Source organism: Quercus robur, chromosome 3, assembly GCF_932294415.1.
Source record: "Quercus robur chromosome 3, dhQueRobu3.1, whole genome shotgun sequence".
NCBI lineage: Eukaryota > Viridiplantae > Streptophyta > Magnoliopsida > Fagales > Fagaceae > Quercus > Quercus robur.
In genome coordinates this window covers 44,590,591-44,614,711 of record NC_065536.1, presented here as the reverse complement: position 1 = coordinate 44,614,711, position 24,121 = coordinate 44,590,591, and the positions used below count along the sequence as shown (strand labels likewise).

The following is a 24,121-nucleotide window of genomic DNA, read 5'->3' as shown; positions in this document are numbered from 1 at the left end:
GAAATAGTACAGTGTGACCCATAAATAGTACCAAAAAGTACAATGGGATCCATGAATAATAGTAAAAATAAGTTGAATAGTAAAAGAAATTGGTAAAAAATAAACTAGCCAAACAGACACTTAGTAGTTCATTTTTCATACATCTTCTAACTCCTAAAGGTGAGCATGAATGAACTTTTTTCTTTAACTTTTTATGTTTTTTATAAATACAACTATAGTTTCAACTTCAAACTTTCAATTACTTTTGTAAATAAACTTCCATTAAAAAACAATCCAAACATACAAACTCTTAAGGTTAGTTTGGGTTCGCTTATTTTACTGAAATTGAAAACTTTTTATTAAAAGTACTATAGATAAAAGTAAAAGTTAACTAAAATAATACAATGGGACCCATGAATAATATCATAAAGTGCAATAAAATCCATAAATAGTAACAAAAATAAACTAAATAGTAAAATAAATTATCAAAAATAAATTTTACCAAACACACTACTCAGCTTCAAAAAACGATAATTTCTGTCCAATCTTAAGTTAGAAACAGGTCCATTACGTAGTTGAAGTGAAACCAAGCCCAGCCCAACATTGCTGGAATCCAATTCAATTACATACCTACAGGCCCCTCCCAAAAAAAAAAAAAACAACAACAACATATGGACACGCCACGTGGCAAAGCTGCACAAATTGGCGCCAAATATTCCCGCCAAAATAACGCTCTTAGTGGGCCTAACCTGATAGTCTTTGTAACTTGTTGTAGCCCTGCTCCTGGGTAAAAGCCTAAACGCACAAAACAATCGCCGCTCTTAAAAAAAACTAACAGCAAATATCTAAGGAGAAATGGCTGGAGGAGAAGACGGAGGGAACTCCGGAGAGAATCCGGCGCCTGTTTCAACGCCGGAATCACCGACCTCCGCCGGATTCAACACCGATCAGATCCCTCGCACTTCCGAGAACTTCACAGACGATGACGACATCGACATCGACATTGACGACGAGGCCGCCGTGGATCCCGAAATCATCCGAGATGAGCCGGAAGAGGTCGAGGAAGAGGACGACGGAGAGGACCTTTTCCACGACACTTTCTTGGAGTAAGTACTCTCTCGACTCACAATCCGATCTCGATATTTGCTTCCTTTGTTTTTTTTTTTTTTTTTTTTTAATTAAAAAAAAAATTTTGTTGAAAAATATGGGACTTGGTGAAATGAAATGCAGTGATTATCGGAGAATGGATGAGCAGGACCAGTACGAGTCGGTGGGACTGGATGACTCGCTTGAGGACGAGAGAGATTTGGATCAGATCATGCAGGACCGTAGGGCTGCCGACTTGGAGCTCGACGCTCGCGAGGTTCGCGTCACTGGACGCAAGCTTCCTGAGCTTCTCCATGACCAAGGTTTCTTTCTTTTCCTTTTATTTTATCATTCTTCATTTGTAAACCCTATGTAGTTCAATGTTTAGTAAATTTTGGACAAATTAAACTGTTGATTCATTTAGTGATTTTAGTAATTGAAGTTTATAGTCACTAAAAATGACCGGTCGATGTGTCAGTTTTTAGTTTGGCCACGGAGTCTAATGGACTTCAAGGACTAAAATCACCTGTATATTTAAGCCATTAATTTCCAATTTTTTCTTCTCTATGCAAAGTGTCAAGTTCTTACTATATCTCTGCTAATTTGCGCTTCTCCGGAATTCCTGCTTTGTATTTTGTTTCGTTGCATTTAGCTACTTAACAGTAAGACTAATTGCTATTACTTGCTGATCAGAGTCTCATTGAGAATGCTTGTTTAAGTATATATACTTTCCTATGTGTGTATGTACGTGTAAGTGTAATTCAACAAGTATAATTTTTCACAATTACTCCAACTTTCCCTTTTTAATTTTTTTTTTTTTTTAAAAATCAGGATTTTCGCAGGCAAATACATGGCTAAATCCTAAACAATGTATATGCCAAAAAAAAAAAAAAAAAAAAAAAAAAAAACGATGAATATAGCTAAAAGCCTAAGTTATAATTATGCCTTGACTTGAGCTTTGTATTAGTGGTTTACCATAATCATTTGATAAATTGCCAAATTATAAATGAAAATAAAAAGAAAGAGAGAAGAAATGCAAGCAAATGCAGATTGTAGTGAACTTTTTACGCTTTGGTTACAGACACAGATGATGACAACTACAGGCCTTCAAAGAGGTCTAGAGCTGATTTCAGGCCTCCTCCTGTGCCAAGAAGCTATGATGACAATGATGGAATGCAAAGTTCACCTGGAAGATCACAGCGGGGACACTCAAGAGAGGATGTGCCCATGACTGATCAGACTGATGATGATCAATATGAGGTTTTAAGCTCTCTTTAATTTATTCTATTATCTTCCTCAAAGCAATTGTGCCCTTGCATTTAAAATTGTGGTTTTTTACATTATCAGTGCTTTTCTTATTACCAATGTTGCTTATTTGTAGGATGAAGATGATGATGAAGGCGAGTTTGAGATGTATCGTGTCCAGGGAACACTAAGAGAGTGGGTTACTAGGGATGAAGTGCGTCGCTTTATAGCAAAGAAGTTCAAGGATTTTCTACTCACATATGTCAATCCAAAGAATGAGCATGGTGACTTCGAATATGTTAGGCTAATAAATGAGATGGTGTCAGGTAAAATGTCTGCTTATGCTTAACTTTCACTCAGTGAACTTGTAACTCTGAATGGATAATTATCATTCAACATGTTGTAAGCTATGTATTGTTTGGACTGAATCAATGTTGCTCTTGCAGCTAATAAGTGTAGCTTGGAGATTGATTACAAACAGTTTATTTATATCCATCCCAATATTGCCATCTGGCTGGCTGATGCCCCCCAATCCGTCTTAGAAGTCATGGAAGATGTTGCCAAGAATGTCGTCTTTGATTTACATCCAAACTACAAAAATATCCATCAAAAGATCTATGTCCGCATTACCAACTTACCTGTTTACGATCAGATTCGTAATATTAGGTAACATATGAAAATCATTGTTGATGGCTATATTACATCGTATTCTTTGTATCTCTTACGATTCCAACTTCACCTTTTCGTTTCTATCTTTTTTCCACTGACCATGTTGATTCCAACTTGATTGTTGTTGGCTGATTTGCAGGCAAATCCATTTGAATACCATGATTCGTATTGGGGGAGTTGTGACTCGACGCTCTGGGGTTTTCCCCCAGTTGCAACAGGTAAAGTATGATTGCAACAAATGTGGGGCAGTTTTGGGGCCATTCTTTCAGAATTCATATTCAGAAGTGAAGGTTGGTTCCTGCCCAGAATGCCAATCAAAAGGACCATTTACTGTCAATATTGAGCAGGTGAAGTTTCAAGATCTTAATTTGTTCTGGAATTTTTTTCGGCTCAAAATATAGGATAAGAAAGGAAATTATTGTTTTGCATCTGATACCAATGTATTTGTATTCATGAATGCCAAATAAGCTAAGCAAATGTAAAATGCTCCTTTATCCAGTAACAAAATATGTAAAATGCTCCTTTGAGTTGAAGATTTGTTTACTTGGATCCCAAATAATTTTTAAAAAAAAATAAAATAAAATAAAAAAAAAAAAAAAAATTGAGACCTTAATTGTTTAATTGCTTCCTTCATGACACTTTTCAGCAATGAGATAAACCCTTCCTTACACAATCTGAAACTCATGTTTGTCTTTCTATGTCTCACTGCAGACAGTATACAGGAATTACCAAAAGCTTACACTCCAAGAAAGCCCTGGAATTGTGCCTGCAGGTCGGCTTCCTAGATACAAGGAAGTGATACTATTGAACGATTTGATTGATTGTGCTCGCCCTGGGGAAGAGATTGTATGATCCTCTTCATGGACTTGTTTGTTTGTGCTTGTTGTTTGTGCTAGTGACTTCTTCCTGATTTTCAGTTTTATGTTCCATTTGATATATTGCAGGAGGTCACAGGTATTTATACAAATAATTTTGACTTATCCTTGAATACAAAGAATGGGTTTCCTGTATTTGCCACTGTGGTCGAAGCAAACTACGTCACAAAGAAGCAGGACCTCTTTTCTGCTTACAAACTTACCCAGGAAGACAAAGAAGAGATAGAAAAGTTGGCTAAAGACCCCAGAATAGGAGAAAGGGTTTGTTGCTGACTATTCCTTTTTTTTATTAACTATTCCCATTTCATGATCATGAAATACGCATACTGAAGGTGATGTGAATAATACTTTCAGATTGTCAAGTCCATTGCCCCGTCTATCTATGGCCATGAAGATATAAAAACAGCAATTGCCCTGGCCATGTTTGGAGGGCAAGAGAAAAATGTCGAGGGGAAACACAGATTGCGAGGGGACATAAATGTGCTTCTCCTAGGTGATCCAGGCACAGCAAAGTCTCAATTTCTAAAGTGAGAACTACACTAATCTATGTCAAACATGCTTAATTGCCTTTTTAGTAGTGACATGAATATAACTTCTCATGGATTCTGTTATAGGTATGTTGAAAAGACTGGGCAGAGGGCTGTATATACTACTGGTAAAGGAGCTTCTGCTGTGGGTCTCACAGCAGCAGTGCACAAGGACCCGGTCACAAGGGAGTGGACCCTTGAAGGAGGGGCCCTTGTTCTTGCTGATAAAGGAATTTGCCTTATTGATGAGTTTGACAAGATGAATGATCAGGACAGGTAAAGGAATGCAAGTTTATATATAACTTTCTGAATTATATAATATGAACTCCCTCCCCCTACCCAAAAGGTATTCATTCTCATTAGAGTACTGAAAATCCATTCATGATCAGGGTGAGTATTCATGAGGCAATGGAGCAGCAGAGTATTAGCATATCAAAGGCTGGAATTGTCACTTCTCTTCAGGCACGATGCTCTGTGATTGCGGCAGCAAATCCTATTGGGGGAAGGTATGAAAATGGATTAATTTATTTAGGGTGGGTAATAAAAGTGGTGAAGTTGCACTGCTCACTTTGGTTAGGCAAAATGGCTGATTTATGATATTCTTGTGAAAATATGAACACCTATAAGTTGGACCACATAGATGCAGAAAACTTTACAATGCCTGGTATTTTCTATTAGGTTTCTGTCGAATATGTTTCTGATAGTGAAGGCCATCAATTTTCAACCCCAATGCCCTATTTTCCTACTCCTTTGTTTTCACTAACCAGACATATTTAAAGCTTTGGATTTACTTTCTTACACTTTGTTAGAATTATGGTTAAATGAGAGCAGGAAATTTAACATGGTATTAGAGTAAGAGATCCTGAATTCGATCCTTGTCTTTACTCTACCCCCCATTTAAAATGTTAAAAATCTCATGTGTTGGGCTCCAAATATTAAAGGGTAGTTTAGGCCCGCACGTGAGAGAGGGTGTTAGAATTATGGTTAAATGATTAAATTCAGTGTTAGAATTATGGTTAAATGATTAAACTTAATGTTAAAATTATGGTTAAATGATTAAATTCACAATTTCCTAATAACTTAAGCTTTGGGGACAATAAGTAATTTAACACATTTCAACATTTTATTTCTAATTGAGCCACAATTCGAATTGTATACCTGTTTTGCAGATATGATTCCTCAAAAACATTTTCACAGAATGTTGAGTTGACAGATCCCATTGTTTCTCGATTTGATATCCTCTGTGTTGTAAAGGTTATATCTCTACACCTTCAATTCTTAACTCACATCTTACTTACTAGATGATGTTAATGGGAAGGAAAATGATAATTTTGCAGGATATCGTTGATCCTGTGACAGATGAGATGCTTGCAAAGTTTGTAGTTGATAGCCATTTTAAGTCGCAACCTAAGGGTGCTAACATGGATGATAGGTCTGTAAGTGAATCCCATGAAGATAATCAAGCAACTGCCAGGCCAGTTGATACTGAGGTTTGACACTCCTGATCTTACATAGTTTCCTAACTAGTTGCTTCTAGATTCATTCGAACATGTTGTTCTGCTTCTTAATTCTTGAGAGTTCTATCCTTCTATTTTTACAGATACTTCCTCAAGATCTGCTAAAGAAGTACTTAACTTATGCCAAGTTGAATGTATTCCCAAGGTTGCATGATGCTGATTTGGATAAGCTAACACATGTTTATGCTGAACTGCGAAGAGAATCTTCGGTAAGTTATCTTTTAATGAAATTTGATAATAGCTTCTCTTGTTTGTTGATGATTTGATGATATATCCCTCCTTTTCATTTTGCCCATCTAGCATGGACAAGGAGTGCCCATAGCAGTGAGGCACATAGAATCCATGATACGAATGTCTGAAGCACATGCCAGAATGCACCTCAGACAGCATGTCACACAGGAAGATGTAGACATGGCCATTCGTGTCCTGCTTGATTCATTCATTTCAACCCAAAAGTTTGGGGTACAGAAAGCACTGCAAAAGGTATTGAAAGAGATCCTCTGCCTCTTCTCTAATAACTGTTATTCTTTTCTGGTGGCTGCGGGGCATGTTCTTCCAGATGCTACATATACCAGTATCAATATTTTATATTGCAGCACAAACTCTTTATGCCACCTTGTAATCGGATCAATAATTTGCTTAGCTTTTCATAGCATTCTTTTCATTACATGTCTGTAATGCATGCACACAAGTGTTTACTGACCTTGTATAGTAATTGAAATTATGCCGAGTTTGGTCAAGAATGTTCATATTTAGGATTTTTTTAGTACAACACTGATTTGGCTGCTTCTACAAACAATCTTCTTGTCCTATGAACGTGGGCTGCTTTTTCTATTACATAAGTATCAATAACTGTTAACAAGGTATCCCTTGTTCATGGTTGAATTCAGATGCTATTTAATCTGCTAGTTCTGTAGACCTGACCTGAAGCATTTTGGAAATCTTTTTAAGCTATAACTGATGCTTCTAGTTTATACTTATGAACTTATCATTGTTTTGAGTGAGTAGAATACAGTTATAGCTGATCTTGTCCCTTTATTAACTAGATAGAGTTCATTTTCTTGCAACTATTTAATGAAAGCTTACTGATTGTTACATAAAATTTTGAAGTTCTTGAATTGTTGATTACTGAGACAATTGGTTGACAAGGATTTGATTTGTTCTTGCAGAGTTTCAGAAAGTACATGACTTTCAAGAAGGATTACAATGAACTGCTATTATATCTTCTTCGTGAGCTTGTCAAGAATGCACTGCACTTCGAAGAAATTGTTAGTGGGTCTACTTCAAGGCTTACCCAGATTGATGTGAAAGTAGAGGATTTGCAGAGCAAGGTAATGGGAACATAAAACTTGAAGTATTTCAATTATATAAACTGGATATATGGGCCCTTTGACTGTACTGAATTTTTGGTTTGTTTTCCTTTCGCGCAGGCACAGGAACATGAAATCTATGATCTGAAACCCTTCTTTACCAGCCCCCACTTTTCTAGAGCTGATTTTGTGTTGGATGAACAGAGGGGAGTGATTAGGCATCGCCTTGCAAGAATATGAAAAATATATTGTGTATGAGCTTTCCCTAGTTAGGTTCATTAATCAGTAGCCTTGGAAGAAACTATTTAAGAAATGATTTCTCGAGAGCAATTTAAGTAATTAATTACGTTGTTTTAATTTTTTAAATGACTTAAAGATGTGTCTGATAGGATCCTAGATATGATTAATAGCATGTCAATACATTATAATGAACGAAATACCTTGACTAATGGTTAATGGAGAACTATTTCTAGCAATCAGATAACCGTCTGTATCATTGAATATATTTAGTACCAATTGTTCTCAGTTTTGGGCATGTACTTACCATACAGCTGAGTACCAGATTGAAATTTCCTTCAGGCTGGCTTTTGAACACTTTTCTCTTTGAACCTACATCAAAATGTATTATAGTCAGAATTCATAAATATTTTGTTTTTGGAGAAGTTAGAATTTAGAAATGACATTGAAACCATGAGTTTAACTCCGAGTATTAGTTACTATATATATATTCCTTGAGTTGAAGACAATAATAGGAATTATTGATCAATGAAAGGAGGGCCTTGTAGGAGCCCTTTGAGCTTACAAGACAAAGCTTAAAACCCAAAAGAGGGTATGAACACTAAGGAATATTGGTTTATATTTAGCATTAAAATTACTCAAAAGATTAGTTAGCTATAAAACAATAGGGTTGGATTCAAGTTATACCGGGAAAATTACACTTTATCACCCAAAATTATGACTTTTGTTATACTTTGCACTCTAAACTTTTCGAATACACATTTTGCACTCTAAAATATAACATTTGTTATACTTTGCACTCCAACATTAAGTTTGCTATTAACTTGGATGAATATCCGAAATTATGGTGCAAAGTATAATTAAGAGTATAGTTTAGGATGGTAAAGTGTAATTTTTTTTTTTTTTTTTTTTGAAGGATTTAGAAGATGTGCTATTGGGACTTTTCATATGTCATACTTTTCCATCCGAGTTAATAGCAAACTTAACGTCGGTGTGCAAAGTATAACAAGGATCATAGTTTAGGGTGCAATATGTGCATTTAAAAAGTTTAGGGTACGAAGTGTAATCTGAGGTATAGTTTAGGGTGATAAAATGTAATTCTTCCAAGTTATACCTGGTGTAACTCTAAATAATGTTATACCTTCTAGTAACTTGTTATTAAATTCATACTTTAAAAATTCCACTATTGAATTATATGTACTAAATGTTCTTAACATGCATACCAATTTTCATACCAATCAATTATATGTTATTTATTATTCGATTTAAACAATTAATTGATGACATGACTATTGATTTTTGATAACTAAAATTTGCAAGTATGAAAAATATAGGATGTTGTAATTTAACAGTAGATTTGTCAAAATTTACATCCAATAAAAATATATTTAGTGGTGTAATATTATTTAAAGTTATACCAGGTGTAACTTGAACCTAACTCAAAATGATAATAATGAATACAAATTAGTAAGCCATGATACTAAGCTGATTTGATCTACTTGTAAAATCACCCTATATTGAGTTTTTTTTTTTTTTTTTAATTAATTTTTTATGAACCCTATGTTGAGTGTTAAACTTCACAATTCAAGCATTTTCATTGTCTCTAGAGTATTTGAGAAGTGAGGTAAATGATGGGCCATGAATATTAGGGGGGAAAAATGTTTGTGCTTTTTCTATTTGTTTTTGAGGTGCTAAAAAAAAAAAGTTTGTGTTAATTCTATTTATTTTTTAGGTGAGGTAAATTTGGGTTCCTTTAAGCATCCTTGTATTTCTCTTTAGAGTAATCACTCTCATGTCACATGGGGTCACCCATCTCCACGTGAGATGGATTATATATATCATCATTACATAAATAGAAAGAGGTAATTACAGCCCACAGCCCACCCCTTTGGGATTTGAGGAAATGGCACTCTACTTTAATCTTGAAGTTAAAAAACACACTTCTTTGAGATTTGAAGAAAATAACACTCCCCCCTTCTATTTATATTAATAAAGGAATATTTTATTTTTTTTATAAGATTTTCTTTAACAAAGTTTAACCATGATTAGTAAAAACATAATTGATAAATTTATAATTAAAATGCAAAGCTTATCAAGCACCAAAAGACTTGTAACAACATATATCTTCTCAGTCCATTGAAAAAAAAAATTAAATATTTTAAAATACTCTTTAATTGAAAATTCAAAACAATGAATTTTAATTTCAAAAGGGAGAATAATTTTGGAAACCTGACATTTAGTGCACAAAATTTTTGATATCAATTTAACAAAGCTCGATCAAACGGATGTCAATAGGGGAAAGTGTTTTTTCTCTTTAAATTTGGGATAAAGTGTCATTCATTCAAACCTCAAAGGAGAGGAATGTAATTACCTCAAATAAAAATACAAAGAAAAAAAAAAGTAAGAGAGAAAGTGACTAGTAAGATAATGAGTTGATGACTTCTTTGAATGGTGAATCTTTCTATCTTTTAAGCAAGGTTAACCTACTAAATAGCAAATTGGTGGGTTGTCTCCAATATAATTGTAAGGACAGAAATTAGATTGGTCCCAAAACAGGATTGGGCTCAAACCCAAGCGGCCTAAATAATAAATTTGTAGAGCATGGATGGAAGAACTAGATCTATTCCAGAAAAGAAACAATTAGATTTGGTGGTTTAAGACTGTAATACACAAGTAAGATTAGAAAATCTATTCTCGCATTAGCTCAAGTAGTTTGTATCATATGGTTTTATTGAACAATAAAATTGTATAAGAGTCACAGTCCTGATCTTAAATAATCCTTTTATTTTTCTGCCTCCCTCCCTTTAGTACATCTTTCCATGTTATATATTCCAGTCTTGATGTCGCCCCTACCACACACGTGTAGGTTAGATTCAGGAAATTCCTTCCTGTCCCATCCAGCACTTCCCAGAACCATCAACTAGTAGCTGTAATGCTGCTTGATCACTGTTTAGGCGACACTTCCACATTAATGCAGTCAGAGAGTTGGTTAGAAGTCATTTAATGCGGAGATAACAGCTTTTTGAAGAAATTTGTTGCCCTTCTCCTTTCTTATCCCTTATCAGACGTCTAACTCTTAGTGATGATGTAACTCCGAAGTAAGTCCATGACGATATGGCACTCGAACTGACCTCGGACACATGTTGCCGAGATGGCTTTTATCCTAACGCTTGTTGGACTTATCTCATATTGTCTCCACTCCTTTCTTCATTCCGTTCTTCTTATAATCTTATTTGGACCTTCTCGGATGGTCTAATGTCCTCGGATCGGGCCATAGACCCAGTTAATACTACCTTAACAGTACTTCCTAATTAACCGGCCCCCACAATAGCCCCTTAAAATCTTGTTTTTTGACTCCTCGGGAGGAAATGATGATTTTGATGTCCTCAGCCCATCTTGTTTTTGGTTCTATTCTGTATTCCTGACCTCCTATATGTCTTTTTGCCTGCTTTGGGCATGCTCCTGACGCTTCGGCGTCCAGAGCGTGCCAGCATTAAATTTTGGCGACGCCCCTGTCCCCCACGTTCAATGGTAAGATGTAAATCGAACGGTGGAGGATTTTTCTTGTTTTACAAGCAGGAACTTTCCCGCTTGTAACTTCTGCGCTACTATAAATAGCTTTTCAAATCAATTTTCTCTCTTACTTTCAGCAATCACACAATCCTAGAGCTCATACACTGAACCTGTCTCTTTCTTTCGTTTCCCTGTGCATCTACAAATGCTAGAACTTTGTCCGAGGACTCTCTTACAAACCTGTAAGTCTTCTTAAAACCTTTTTAGCTTTCATCTTAAACTTGTTAATTTTTCTTCGAAACCCCTTAGGAAAATGGGTAAGTTCCAATGTTTGGTTGAGTCCGAGAAGGGTATGAGAAGTTTCAGGGCTAAGTATGTGATCCCACCAACAGTGGGCATGAGGTACGCTGCCCAGGGGGAGTGGGTCGGCGCTAGGAAAACAAGGGAGGTGGTCATTCCCATGATTGCCTTCATAGAGAGTGGGATGACCATTCCCATAGGTACTATTACTAGGAATTACCTTAGGTTTTTTAGGTTATCTCCCAACAGTGTGCCCCAAACATATTTAGGATCTTGGGAAGTATAGAAGCTTTAAACGAGGGAATGAATCTAAACCTAACCCACCATGATGTGAATTGGGTGTACAATCTACACAATTTGAAAGGGCAGGGATATTACCTCAAGTCGAGGTATCCCACAGTAAGGCTAATCCAATGCCTTCCCACTTCAAACAAGAATTTAAAGGAGGATTTCCTTATCTTTTCCAGGGAATGGCACGATAGCCTACCCTGTCCAATGGAGGAGGGAGAACCAAGTGGGGGTATAGCTGTAGATTCATGAATTTTGATTTACATTTCCTTTTTGTGTCTCAATGTCCTTGTTTCTAACAAAGCTCCATTCTAATTCGATGATTTTGCAGACAATCGTACTACCAAGCCCAAACTCAGCTTAGTTAACAAGGCAAGCTTGGATAGGATCTTACAAGCCGAAGTGTATGTAAACGAAGCTGACGGTCAACTCCGAGCAGCTCATCTGATCCTTGGATACACACCCCTTTCGTTCGCCTTCCAAGCCCCTAAATACATGATCAACGCTCGCGACCCTCGGCTCCAACGCATCAGCATCGCTTACCAAAGGTTTGTCGTTCCAGAGGGTGTTCCACTCCCTAAAGATACTTTCTGCACTCAACCACTTTTCGTTGCCACTCTTTCAGTAGGAGCATCCTCATCCCAGCTAATTCTCAAGGAAGAGGAGGAAAGAAGAGAAGAAGAAGAAGAAGAGGAAGAAGAAGAAGAAGAAGAAAGAAATCCAGAGGAAGTTGTAGATTTTTCAGATTCCTCGGAAGAATTCAAGGTTTTTAACCAAACTCTACCTCCCGAGGACGTTTTTGACGAAATGGGTATCCAAAGAAAGCCTCAGAGGAGTTTAATGGAGCTAATAGAAAATCAGCCCGGAAAAGGTGCACCGGGGAAACCCACCCAGTCTCAGATTCCCCCTCCTCTTCCCAAATCTACTCCTCCTGCTCCTCACCCACCTCAGCCCATTAAACCCGATCCTGATGTGGTTGAGACAGGAAGGTCCCACCCGACCCGGGAAGAAGAGGCTCAACGAGCTGCAAAACAGTAAAGGGTCAGCCACATATTGCAGCAAGGCTTGGAGAGGCCGGACACTCAGCCTCCAGAGCCACAAGCCTGGCTGCAAGCATCCATGCACGGTGGGGAGCCCCTGAAGGATAATGCATCACTCAAGGACTTCAACGGGGGCATTGGGTGCCACGTTGCCTCGACTGTGGAGGAGGCCTTGCTGCTCCCAAAAGATATGACCGAGCTGCAGAGCATGAGGAAGAATGAAGTCTTCCTTAATTGTAAAAGATATTTGGGCATGGTATAGTGTTAACTCTTTTTCTTTTTTACTTATAATTATTATTTATAGATATGTACTTTTTATTGGCTATGGTATTAATCCTTCTCTTTTAGGCCATCCAAAACACTTTCAGGCTTGAAGAAATTACCAACAACTGCTACCAGCAGTTGGAAGATGAAAGGAAGAGACGAACGGCAGCTATACAAACACTGACAATATCGGAAAATAGCATTGCCGAGTTGAAGAAAAAGTTGACCAGTGAGGAGCAGGCTCGCCGTAGTGCTAACTCGGCCTTGGAGGGCGCACAGAGGCAAGCTGAAGACCAGAGGAAGCGCCTACGCGAGACAACGGACCAATTGACTGCTGCTAGGGAACAGATGGCGGTGCTCAATAAGCAACTTGAGAAAGCCCAAAGGCTGAAAGATCAGGCAGAAAAGTCCAAGGCTGAAGCTGAGAAGGTAAGGGTTGAGGCCAAGAAGGCTAGGGATGAGGCCGAGCAGAAGGGTTATGACCTTGGAGTAGCTGAGACCAAGGAAGCCCTTAGGACAGAGGTTCTAGCTATGTGTCGCATTTATTACACCCAGACTTGGGATGAAGCCCTTAACCGAGCTGGGGTTGAGGCTTCTTCTGAGCTGAGGAAACCTGAAAATGTATTCTACCCTTCTGCCATACGAGCCCCGGACCATCCTTCTGCTCAAGATGAAGGGGCTTCTACGGTTGCTGATCCAAACAAAGAAGCACGACCTTAGGACCCTCCTCTTCCCAGCCAGCAAAAGAGCCCGGTGCTTCCCAAGAAGTACCCTCTAACAAGGCTGTAGTTGTTCCAGAGGTAGGAGCAGCCTCCCAAGGCTTCCAGAAAGACTTGGCTTCAACTGTCCTGCCCGTTGAGGAAGCCTCCAAGGATAAAGAGGGGACAACTACCATAGAGGCAGATAACCCAGCTAATAAAACCTCCAAGCTTCAAATCAAGTTGAAAAAATAAGCCATCCTTTGTAATATCATTATGACTTTTGTAAGGGATTTTGTCCCCCTTTTTTTTTAGACAAATTTTAATGAAGCATGCATTCTTAACATCTTGAATTTGTTTGAGTTACTATTCATATCATTTTTATTTTATCTGTTTTGTTACTTTGGTTTTGAGTAGTTTTCATCTTGACTGCCCTTTGTTTATACAAAAGAAAAAAAAAACATAGTTTGCACATGCTTTTAATTGGCAGTTAAAATGGACGATAACCATTGAGTCTGTAACATTTTATAGACATATTTTGAATACATATATCTGTTCTAACAAGTTTAAACCCAAGTAAACATCCAAACGTTTGGTTAGATAAAGTTAAATCTGGGGCACCTCAGTATGCTCTATATGATGCTCATAGCTTATTGAGGTTTATATCTTTACTAGGTGATCACAAACCCTGCAACCCGAGAATGGAAATTAAGGGTTTACTCCCTTTAAGTGCTCAAGTTCGTGTTGAACTAGCATTTTAATAGTATGAGGGTGTATTAGTTTCTATTGAACTTGTTTAGTGCTTCAATAGAGATCATAGGGTATTAATTTCCACTAAGTTTGTGGTTCGAGGAACGTAACATAACTTAGTTTCTGTTTAATACTTCAATAAATGTCATAAGGTATTAATTTCCACTAAGTTTGTAGTCCGAGGAACCTGACATAACTTAATTTCTGTTTAATACTTCAATAGATGTCAGAGGGTATTAATTTCCATTAAGTTTGTGGTCCGAAGAACCTGACATAACTTAGTTTCTGTTTAATACTTCAATAGATGTCATAGGGTATTAATTTCCACTAAGTTTGTGGTTCGAGGAACCTAACATAACTTAATTTCTGTTTAATACTTCAATAGATGAGGAAACACATGACATATGATCGGGATGAATTGAAGGGAAACTAAACAGGACTATTTTTATTAATAATAATACCTTTTTAGATTGTTTACATTCCAAGGGTGGAGTACAGCTTTTTCATCTAGATTTTCCAGATAGTAGACACCTATTCCTGCCACTGAAGTGATCCAATATGGTCTTTCCCAGTTAGGCCCCAACTTTCCCCAGGCTGAATTCTTGGTGGTCCCTAGAACTTTTATCAGTACCAAATCTCCTATAGCCAAAGGCCTCATCTTTACATTGGTATCATAACCTTGCTTAAGCTTATGTTGGTAGTAAGCTAGTTGGACCATCGCATTCTCCCTTCGCTCTTCAGTCAAATCCAGACTCCTTTCCAACAACCCATCATTACCGCCTTGGGTAAATGTGCTAGTTCTCAACGTTGGGAAACTAGTTTCCAGAGGGATTATGGCCTCGGCTCCATATGTCATAGAGAAAGGGGTCTTTCCTGTTGATTATCGAGGCGTTGTTCGATACGTCCACAGGACATGTGGTAATTCCTCCACCCATTTTCCCTTTGCGTCGTCCAACCTCTTTTTAAGTCCACTCACTATAACCTTATTAACAGCTTCGGTTTGCCCATTGCCTTGAGGATAGGTCAGAGTGGAATACCTATTCTTTATCCCCAGGTCAGAACAGTATTACCTGAAGGCTTTGTTATCGAACTAAAGGCCATTATCCGAGATAAGGGTATGGGGAACCCCGAATTGTGTAACGATATTCTTCCAGATAAACCTTTTAACATCTACGTCCCTGATATTAGCCAAAGGTTCAGCTTTGACCCACTTAGTAAAATAATTTGTGTCGACCAACAGATACTTTTTGTTCCCTAGTGTCTTAGGAAAAGGACTTCCAATATCTAAACCTCACTGAGCAAAAGGCCAAGGGCTGGAAAGAGGATTAAGAACTCCTCCAGGCTGGTGGATGTTTGGAGCGAATCTCTAACATTGGTCACATTTTCTAACATACTCTTGCGCTTCTTGCTGCATATTTGGCCACCGGTATCCTTGAGTAATAGCCCGGTGAGATAGTGATCTTCCCCCCGTGTGACTTCCGCAAATTCCTTCGTACAATTCCTCTAGGAGTGACTCTGATATCTCGGGATGTACACAAAGCAGATATGACCCAGAAAATGACTGTTTATACAACTTTTTGTCCTCAGATAACCAAAACCGAGGAGCTTTCCTTCGTATTTTCTCAGCTTCTAGTTTCTCCTCAGGCAATATATCGCTTTCAAGGAATAGTAGTATGGGGTCCATCCAACTCGGTGTTAAGTTGACTTGATGGATCTGGGGCAACTCCTTCCTTGTTAGGGTAGGGGTGCATAAATCCTCAACGATTATCACCCAGGGTAAATTCTGTGCCGAGGAGGTGGCAAGGGTTGCCAAGGAATCTGCATGGGTATTCTCACCTCTGGGAATATGTGACAAGTCAAAGGATTCAAATTTCATTTGTACACGCCTAACTTGACTCAAATATTCCTGCATTCTTGTATCTCGGGCTTCCAATTCCCCTTTTACTTGGCCGATGATCAGTCTTGAATCTGAGAACACTTCCACTGCCTTCCCGCCCATTTTCTGGACCATAGTCATCCCCATTAGCAAAGCTTCATATTCCGCTTCGTTGTTCGTAGCTGAGAATCCCAACCTCAAGGACTTTTCAATGATGATCTTTTCAGGGGATACAAGAACTAGCCCCACTTCTGCTCCCCGCTGGTTTGCTGCTCCATCTACATATACTTTCCAGGATGAGATGTCTTATGTGGAGATTAAGCCAACCGATTTTTCATCCATGTCACATTGCTTCACCTCTGCTTCTTTTGGAAGTTCAGCAAACTCGGCTACTAGATCGGCAAGGACCTGGCCCTCCACAGAGGTACGAGGCATATATTTGATGTCGAAAGCCCCCAGAATCGTGCCCTATTTAGCAATCCTCCCAGTATAATCCGCACTTCGAAGTATGGACTTAAGCGGTAATTGAGTTAGAACCACCACGGTGTGCACCTGAAAATAATGGGGGAGTTTTCGCGTAGCATGTACTACTGCCAAGATAGCCTTTTCTAGTGATAAGTACCGCACCTCGGCTTCATGAAGTGACTTACTTACATAATAGACTGGTCTCTGGATGCCACTGTCTTCTCGTATCGAAACAAAGCTTACGGCATGAGGGGCCACCACCAAATAGGCAAACAGGACCTCATCCACCTCTGGACTGGACATGATAGATGGACGAGATAAGTACTCCTTCAGCTGCTAAAATGCCACAGCACATTCTTCAGTCCACTCAAACCTTTTCCACTTATGCAGTAAAAGGAAAAAGGGTCTGCACCTATTGGTTGATCTAGATATAAATCGGTTCAAAGCAGCAGTCATCCCTGTCAGTTTCTGCACCTCCTTGGGATTCCAAGGTGCTTGTAAGCCGTTAATAGCCTTAATCTAATCTAGGTTCATCTCAATTCCCCTGTGAGTTACCATGTACCCCAAGAACTTTCCGGACCTTACACCAAATGAACACTTTAAAGCATTCAGACGTAGCGTGTGCCTTCTTAGAATTCCAAAGATGCTCGTAAGATCTCCCACATGCTCGGACACCACTTTGCTGCTTACAACCATATCATCGATATAGACTTCAATGTTCCTGCCCAATTGTGGTTCGAACATCTTAGTCATCATCCGTTGATAAGTAGACCCTGTGTTTTTCAAACCAAAGGGCATTACTTTGTAATGATAGTTTCCTATGGGAGTAACAAAAGCTGTCTTTTCTTGATCATCCAATGCTAACAGTATTTTGTGATATCCTTGGAAGGCATCCAAAAAACTCATCCGAGGATGACCTACTGTTGCATCCACCAACTGGTCTATCCTTGGCATAGGAAAGGGGTCCTTGGGACAAGCCTTATTGAGGTCCATGAAGTCCACACACACTTGCCACTTCCCAGTTTTCTTTTTCACCACCACTGTGTTGGCTAACCATTGAGAATAAAAAACTTCCTTGATAGCCCCTACCTGCTTGAGCTTGGCCACATTATTCTTGACAGCCTTGGCGTGCTCTTTTTATGGGCGCCAAGGTGGCTGTCTCTTCGGAGTAATGGAAGGATTAACATTGAGTTAATGACAGATGAAGCTTGGGTCTATACTTAGGGCTTCATACACGCTCTATGCGAACATATCAACATTTTCTCTGAGGAATTCAACCAATTGCTCCCTCTCCTATGAAGGTAGTTTAGCCCTAACCTGAAAGAATTTCTCCGGATCATCACCAACAATTACCCTCTCTAGATCTTCACATTTTGCCTCGTCGGCTGGTCCATTTAAGGGTAATGCCGGGGTTTTTGATTGCTATAAACCATTATCGGCGGTGGCCGAGGTCTCCGTCTCTGGCCGATGTTGGATAGCCGCTACCAGGCATTGTCGGGCTGCAGCCTGACTTCCTACTATCTCCAAAACCTGACCTCTAGATGGGTACTTCACCTTCTGGTGTAGAGTAGAGGAGACAGCCCCCAGTGTATGAAGCCAAGGTCTGCCCATAATGGCCGTGTATGGAGAGAAAACGTCTACAACGATGAAGTCTACCTCCACCACATCCGTACCTGTTTGCATAGGTAATCTGATCTGACCCTTTGGGACAACCATTCTTCCCTCAAAACTCACCAGAGGAGAACTGTAGGCCGCCAAGTTCTCAGGTTTCAAATTTAGCCCTTTATACAAGTCAGGGTACATTATATTAGCAACACTGCCTTGGTTAATCATCACCCTTTTCACATCGTATCCGCCAATTCTCAGCGTAACCACAAAAGCATCATTATGGGGCTGTATGGTTCCAACCTTGTCCTCATCTGAAAAACCCAAAACCATCGGGATGCCCATCTTGGCTCTTTTAGGCATTGAGCTATACTCCTCGGCTGGAGATCGGGATACTGACATTACCCTGAAAGGACAAGATCCAGTCCTCCCCGGGGCAGCAAAAATAACATTTATTATGCCAAGGGGTAGTCTCAAAGAAGCATCTCCCCGCATCTTCGAGCCTGCTTGGCTTACTCGACCACTGGAATGATGCAAGAGTTGCTTCAACTTCCCTTCTCGGACTAGCTGGTCCAAATGGTCCCATAAATTCCTGCAATTCTCAATTGTGTGTCCATGATCCTCATGATAGTGGCAATAAAGATTCTGGTTGCGTCTCATAGGCTCTCCTGCCATCTTGTTTGGCCATTTGAAAAACGGCTCATTTTTAATCTTCTCCAGTACTTATTGCACTAGCTCTCAAAACATAGCATTAACCGCTTGGGTGTTGGCAGAACCTGATTGCCCAACAAAGTCTTTCCAAGGTCGGTTATTGTTGTACCGGTCCGACCTAAAATCCCTCTTCTCCTAAGGGATCACCTTAGCCTTTCCTTTCCCCTGCAGTTGGTCTTCTTCTACTCTTCTGTACTTGTCGATTCGATCCATCAATTGGCGTACACTAGTAACAGGTTTACCAATTAGAAATTTCCTCAAATCATGCTCGGCTAGAAGACCAGCCTTGAAAGTGCTTATGGCCACATCATCGTACTCTCCCTCTATCTCATTAAACAATCCCCAGTATCTATCTGAATAAGCCTTCAGAGTCTCACCCTTCCGCATGGACATAGACAATAAGCATCTTAAAGGCCGAGGAATCCTACTGCAAGTAATAAAGCGAGCACCAAAAGCTCGGGTGAGTTTTTTGAAGGAGTCGATGGAGTTAGCCCTCAAACCGTTGAACCACCTCATCGCCACCGGGCCCAAGCTAGATGGAAAGACCTTACACATCAAGGCCTCATCTTTGGAGTGAATAGCCATCCTTTGACTGAAATGGCTAATGTGTTCTACCGGGTCTGTCCGACCATTATAAATGGTGAATGTGGGTTGATGAAATCGCCGAGGAAGGCTCGCATCCTTTATGTTCCGTGTGAAGGGTGATTTGGAAACTTGACTCAACGCCTTGTTCATGGCATCGTTCCCCAAGCCTTTGCGAGGCGGGCTTTTGTACCTACGTCGATGGTGGTGCTCCTCTTCATAGGAAAAGGTCTCGCTAGGCGGAGTTTTGGATCTCCGTCTATAACTAGCACCATCTGTCTCTTCAAAGGACGGTTCGGAGCTGGGCGGGGAACGTCTTCGCCAAGTGTGACGCAACTCTCTTTTCAACTCGTCAATTTCACAATGCATGTCTCTGTAATTCTTTGCATGGGAAACATGACTCTTCCCTCGAGACTGACTTTTACTGGTATGAGTTGTGCGCACACTTCCCTCACGGCCCCCTCTCCGTTCGAGGCTCCTGCGCGGATTGCCATGCTAGGAACCCCTTGACTCTGCTTGATGTAGATCAGCATCTATCTGGTGTGGTCCTGCTGCTGCCTGGTGTGGACCTGCCTCCTCTATCGTGAATGTTGTAACCAAATTTCCTTTAGACTAGATCAAGCTCTCCCCATATACGGCGCCAATTGTAAGGACAGAAATTGGATTGGTCCCAAAACAGGATTGGGCTCAAACCCAAGCGGCCCAAATAATAAATTTGTAGAGCGTGGATGAAAGAACTAGATCTATTCCAGAAGAGAAACGATTAGATTTGGTGGTTTAAGACTGTAAAACATAAGTAAGATTAGAAAATCTATCCTCGGAATAGCTCAAGTAGTTTGTATCATATGGTTTTGTTGAACAATAAAATTGTACAAGAGTCACAGTCCTGATCTTAGATAATCCTTTTATTTTTCTGCCTCCCTCCCTTTAGTACATCTTTCCATGTTATATATTCCAGTTTTTGTGTCACCCCTACCACACACGTGTAGGTTAGATTCGGGGAACTCCTTCCTGTCCCATCCAGCACTTCCCAGAACCATCAACTAGTAGCTGTAAGGTTACTTAATCACTGTTCAGGCGTCACTTCCACATTAATGCGGCCAGAGAGTTGCTTGGGAGTCATTTAATGCGGAGGTAGCAGTTTTTTGAAGATATTTGTCACCCTTCTCCTTTCTTATCCCTTATTCGACGTCTAACTCTTAGTGATGATGTAACTCCGAAGTAAGTCCATGACGATATGGCACTCGAACTGACCTCGGACACATGTTGCCGAGATGGCTTTTATCCTCGAACGTTTGTTGGTCTTATCTCATATTGTCTCCACTCCTCTCTTCATTTCGTTCTCCTTATAATCTTATTTGGACCTCCTCGGATGGTCTAACGTCCTTGGATCGGGCCATAAGCCCAGTTAATACTGCCTTAACAGTACTTCCTAATTAACTGGCCTCCATAATAATCTTTTCTTTTCTTTTTTAATCTCCAATATGATCTTAATTCCAAAAGAATTTAACCAAGATATCTTATTGGTGAACAAAGATTAGAAGTTCTAAAAAGATATTTTAGGGTCAATTGGACAAGAGAGATTTGAGATACAACAAAGTTAGGGTCATAACAAAATTTACAACAATTTCATTACACCCCCAAGTTTGCCTATCACCTTAAACCGACCCACCACAATCTGTATTTTTTTTTTTAATTGTCCCTATATAAGGTGAACAAGCAAGTTTGAGAATACTGACTTTTTCTTAAAACTAGCCAATGATTGAGGATCAAATTAATGAAAAGCTCTACCTTGAACTTACCCTTTCAAAGTCCACATGGCCAACAAAAGTGTGTGAAGCTTTACACATTTGACACTTCAATAAATTTACTCATCTGTCGCTCAATTGTACTCGGCCCTGCAAACTACAAACCCCAACTTATTATTAAATTATCGATTGTCCCAAAAGTTTAAACTGTTAAGAAATGGTGAGTTTAATTACTTAACCATAATTCTAACACTCCCCTTCATTTGTGGGCCTAAACTTCCCCTTAGTAAGTGGGGGTCCAACAAGTGGGAATTTAACATTTTAAATGGGAGGTAGAGTGAAGACAGGGATCGAACTTAGGATCTCCTGTTCTGATACCATGTTAAATTCCCGATTGTCCCAAAAGCTTAAGCTGTTAGGAAATTGTGAATTTAATCACTTAACCATAATTCTAACACTTACCCCATGAAAATACACAAACTAAATTAATGATTTTGAAGATTGAAGAGTATTGGTACCTTAATTTATGATCTTGAAGATTGAAGAGTATTTCTACAGGCACTGAATATCTCACACCTATTCATAAGCATCACCTCTCCTCTCCTAAGCCTCACCACTCACCTTAATACAAAATCAATAGGATGTGAAATATTCCGTGTATTTTTTAGTGTCTCAGCAATTTCAAGAGACAAATCATATTCACTTGTTGTGGTTGTCGAGTTTTCCTTGTGAAATTAGCTTGTTTATGTGTCTTGACCTTGGTGCTTCAACTTTTGATTGAAAGTTTCTGTAATTCTTATATGTTTCCTCTTTCAAGCAAGGATGAGACTGTGAGTTGCCCAACTTTTGGGAGTGTTGCTAACTTGATAGGCTGCTTGGGTGCATTTGTTCCCCTTAGATAAGTGCAGCCAGTGTTGAGAGTTTTTTATTCAGCAAATCCACCTATTTTACTCCATAATTTATGTGGGCTTACAAAATCTAACTTATATGTATCTAAAAAAATGCTAGAACAACAACAGATTACACTACTTTTGCCACAATTCGACATATGGCAAATTGTAAATAGTAGAGAAAAAAGTGGTAAATTCACACCTCCACCACTCATAATTAGCCACATGGCGAGTTGTAAAAAATGTTGTATAATTAGTTGTGGTCCTAGTATTGTTGATATTTATCTATACCTAGAAAATTAATGAACAGAGCAAAATGCAATTGTGATCTCCATGTTGGTCCTAGCTTTGGCTCCCAAGTCCCAACTAATACAACTGCTTTGAAATATGTCTTTCTATCATCAATTAACTTTGAACCATCCTCTTATATGTGATTATAATTTGTTTTTTGTTAACGTGTAATAGGTTGTGTGCTTTAGACCCACCTTGTTTACTTGTATTACACACTTTGCCTATTATATAAAGGCACTCTTGTATATTTTATTACTTGTGAAATACAGTACTATTCATTCAATACTTATAACATAGTATCAGAGTCATTGCTTTGACCTTTTCTTAATAATCTTGTCTCTATTGGTGTTACTCTATTCTCAACATCGCTTCCGTCGTCACAACAGCTGTTACAGCCACTTACCGTTGAACCTTCGACGTCTCTTAGTCGTCATCCTTAGGTTCCGGACCTGCAGCCGCCGCCATTGAGGAGTCCCACACCCCAAAGACCACTGATCCCTCCATCACCGCTGTGAATCTTGCTCCAATTAACCTTTTGCAGGTACCACTGTGATTGCCTTGCGCCAATCTACTCAGTTGTAGAAGTCTCACGGCCATAGGAGTCCACACGCATTGTCATGCGCCGACCAAGCAATTTGTGTCGAAGGTCAGGCGCCCCACGCGCGACTACACATCTGGGATGTATCTCCATGTGTCGCATCTTCAAGTCACGCTCCTTCACACGCTCTCACGCGCCTTCTAGTTACGTCATCGCTGACATCACTTGCTTGCGTCTACCACTGACATCATCTCTAGGTTGAGTTTGACTTCTGGTAGTTGACCGTTGACTTTCAGCAAGTTTGACCGTTGACTTTTCCCAGAGTTGACTTTTTGCAGTCCAGGTGCTCCTTACCCAGTTTTTATTGTAGTTTTCATTTTTTCAGTTCATTTTTGCATATTTTGCTTTTAAATGAAGAATAAGGACAAGTCTTCTTCCTTTTGCAACAATCGTCACCGACAATCCAACAAACGTTTTTGCAATTTTTGCAAACATTTTGGGCATAATATTGAGACTTGCTATCAACGCAACAAATCACCTATTTCCATTTCTTATACTACTGTTGCTAACATTGAGAGTATCTAACCAATGGCTCTTGTCTCCTTAAAGTCTAAGTCTTTTAAATCCACTATCACCATTTCCACAGTTGACTTTCAAAACATAATCGCTAATACCATTCGTATGGTAGGTAATGCATCTTATTCCTCTTTTCTATCAGTTTTATCTGGTACCTCTCCTTCCTCTTGGCTTATGGATTCTGTTTGTTGCAACCATATGACACATCACTCATCCTTATTTTCTCAACTTAAACCTGCACCACACCCTCTTAATATTCGCATAGCTAATGGTTCCACAATGTTTGATCATAACATAAGTTCTATCTCAACCTCCACTCTCTCGGTTCTTGGGGTCTTTAATGTTCCTAACCTTTCTTACAATTTATTTTTTGTGGGACAATTAGCTGAGTTGGGTTATCGCATTACCTTTGATTATTCTGGGTGTATTGTGTAGGATCTGAGGACGGGACAGGAGCTTATGACCAGTCCCAGATTTTAGGCGTATGTTTCCCATGGACAAGTTTCGTCTTCCACCTGTTGCTCTTGTTTCTGTTGCTACT

The 24,121-nt window shown here is 39.3% G+C and overlaps 2 protein-coding genes across 2 annotated transcripts; one reads left to right on the top strand and one right to left on the bottom strand.

Annotated features, from left to right (window-relative positions):
• Positions 1 to 753: 753 nt before the first annotated feature.
• On the top strand, positions 754 to 7,684 carry LOC126718032 (DNA replication licensing factor MCM2). Its single transcript, XM_050420056.1, has 17 exons — positions 754 to 1,085; positions 1,210 to 1,388; positions 2,147 to 2,325; positions 2,447 to 2,636; positions 2,757 to 2,976; positions 3,119 to 3,326; positions 3,691 to 3,825; positions 3,924 to 4,115; positions 4,209 to 4,381; positions 4,469 to 4,657; positions 4,771 to 4,887; positions 5,551 to 5,635; positions 5,719 to 5,871; positions 5,982 to 6,107; positions 6,199 to 6,381; positions 7,068 to 7,229; positions 7,329 to 7,684. The coding sequence occupies exons 1-17, from the start codon at positions 835 to 837 to the stop codon at positions 7,446 to 7,448; spliced, it is 2,862 nt and encodes a 953-aa protein (XP_050276013.1). The 5' UTR covers positions 754 to 834; the 3' UTR covers positions 7,449 to 7,684.
• An 11,406-nt stretch (positions 7,685 to 19,090) lies between these two features.
• On the bottom strand, positions 19,091 to 19,906 carry LOC126719638 (uncharacterized). The gene has a single exon (XM_050422173.1). It carries the CDS (start codon positions 19,904 to 19,906, stop codon positions 19,091 to 19,093), a length of 816 nt encoding a protein of 271 aa, XP_050278130.1.
• Between the last annotated feature and the right edge of the window lie 4,215 nt (positions 19,907 to 24,121).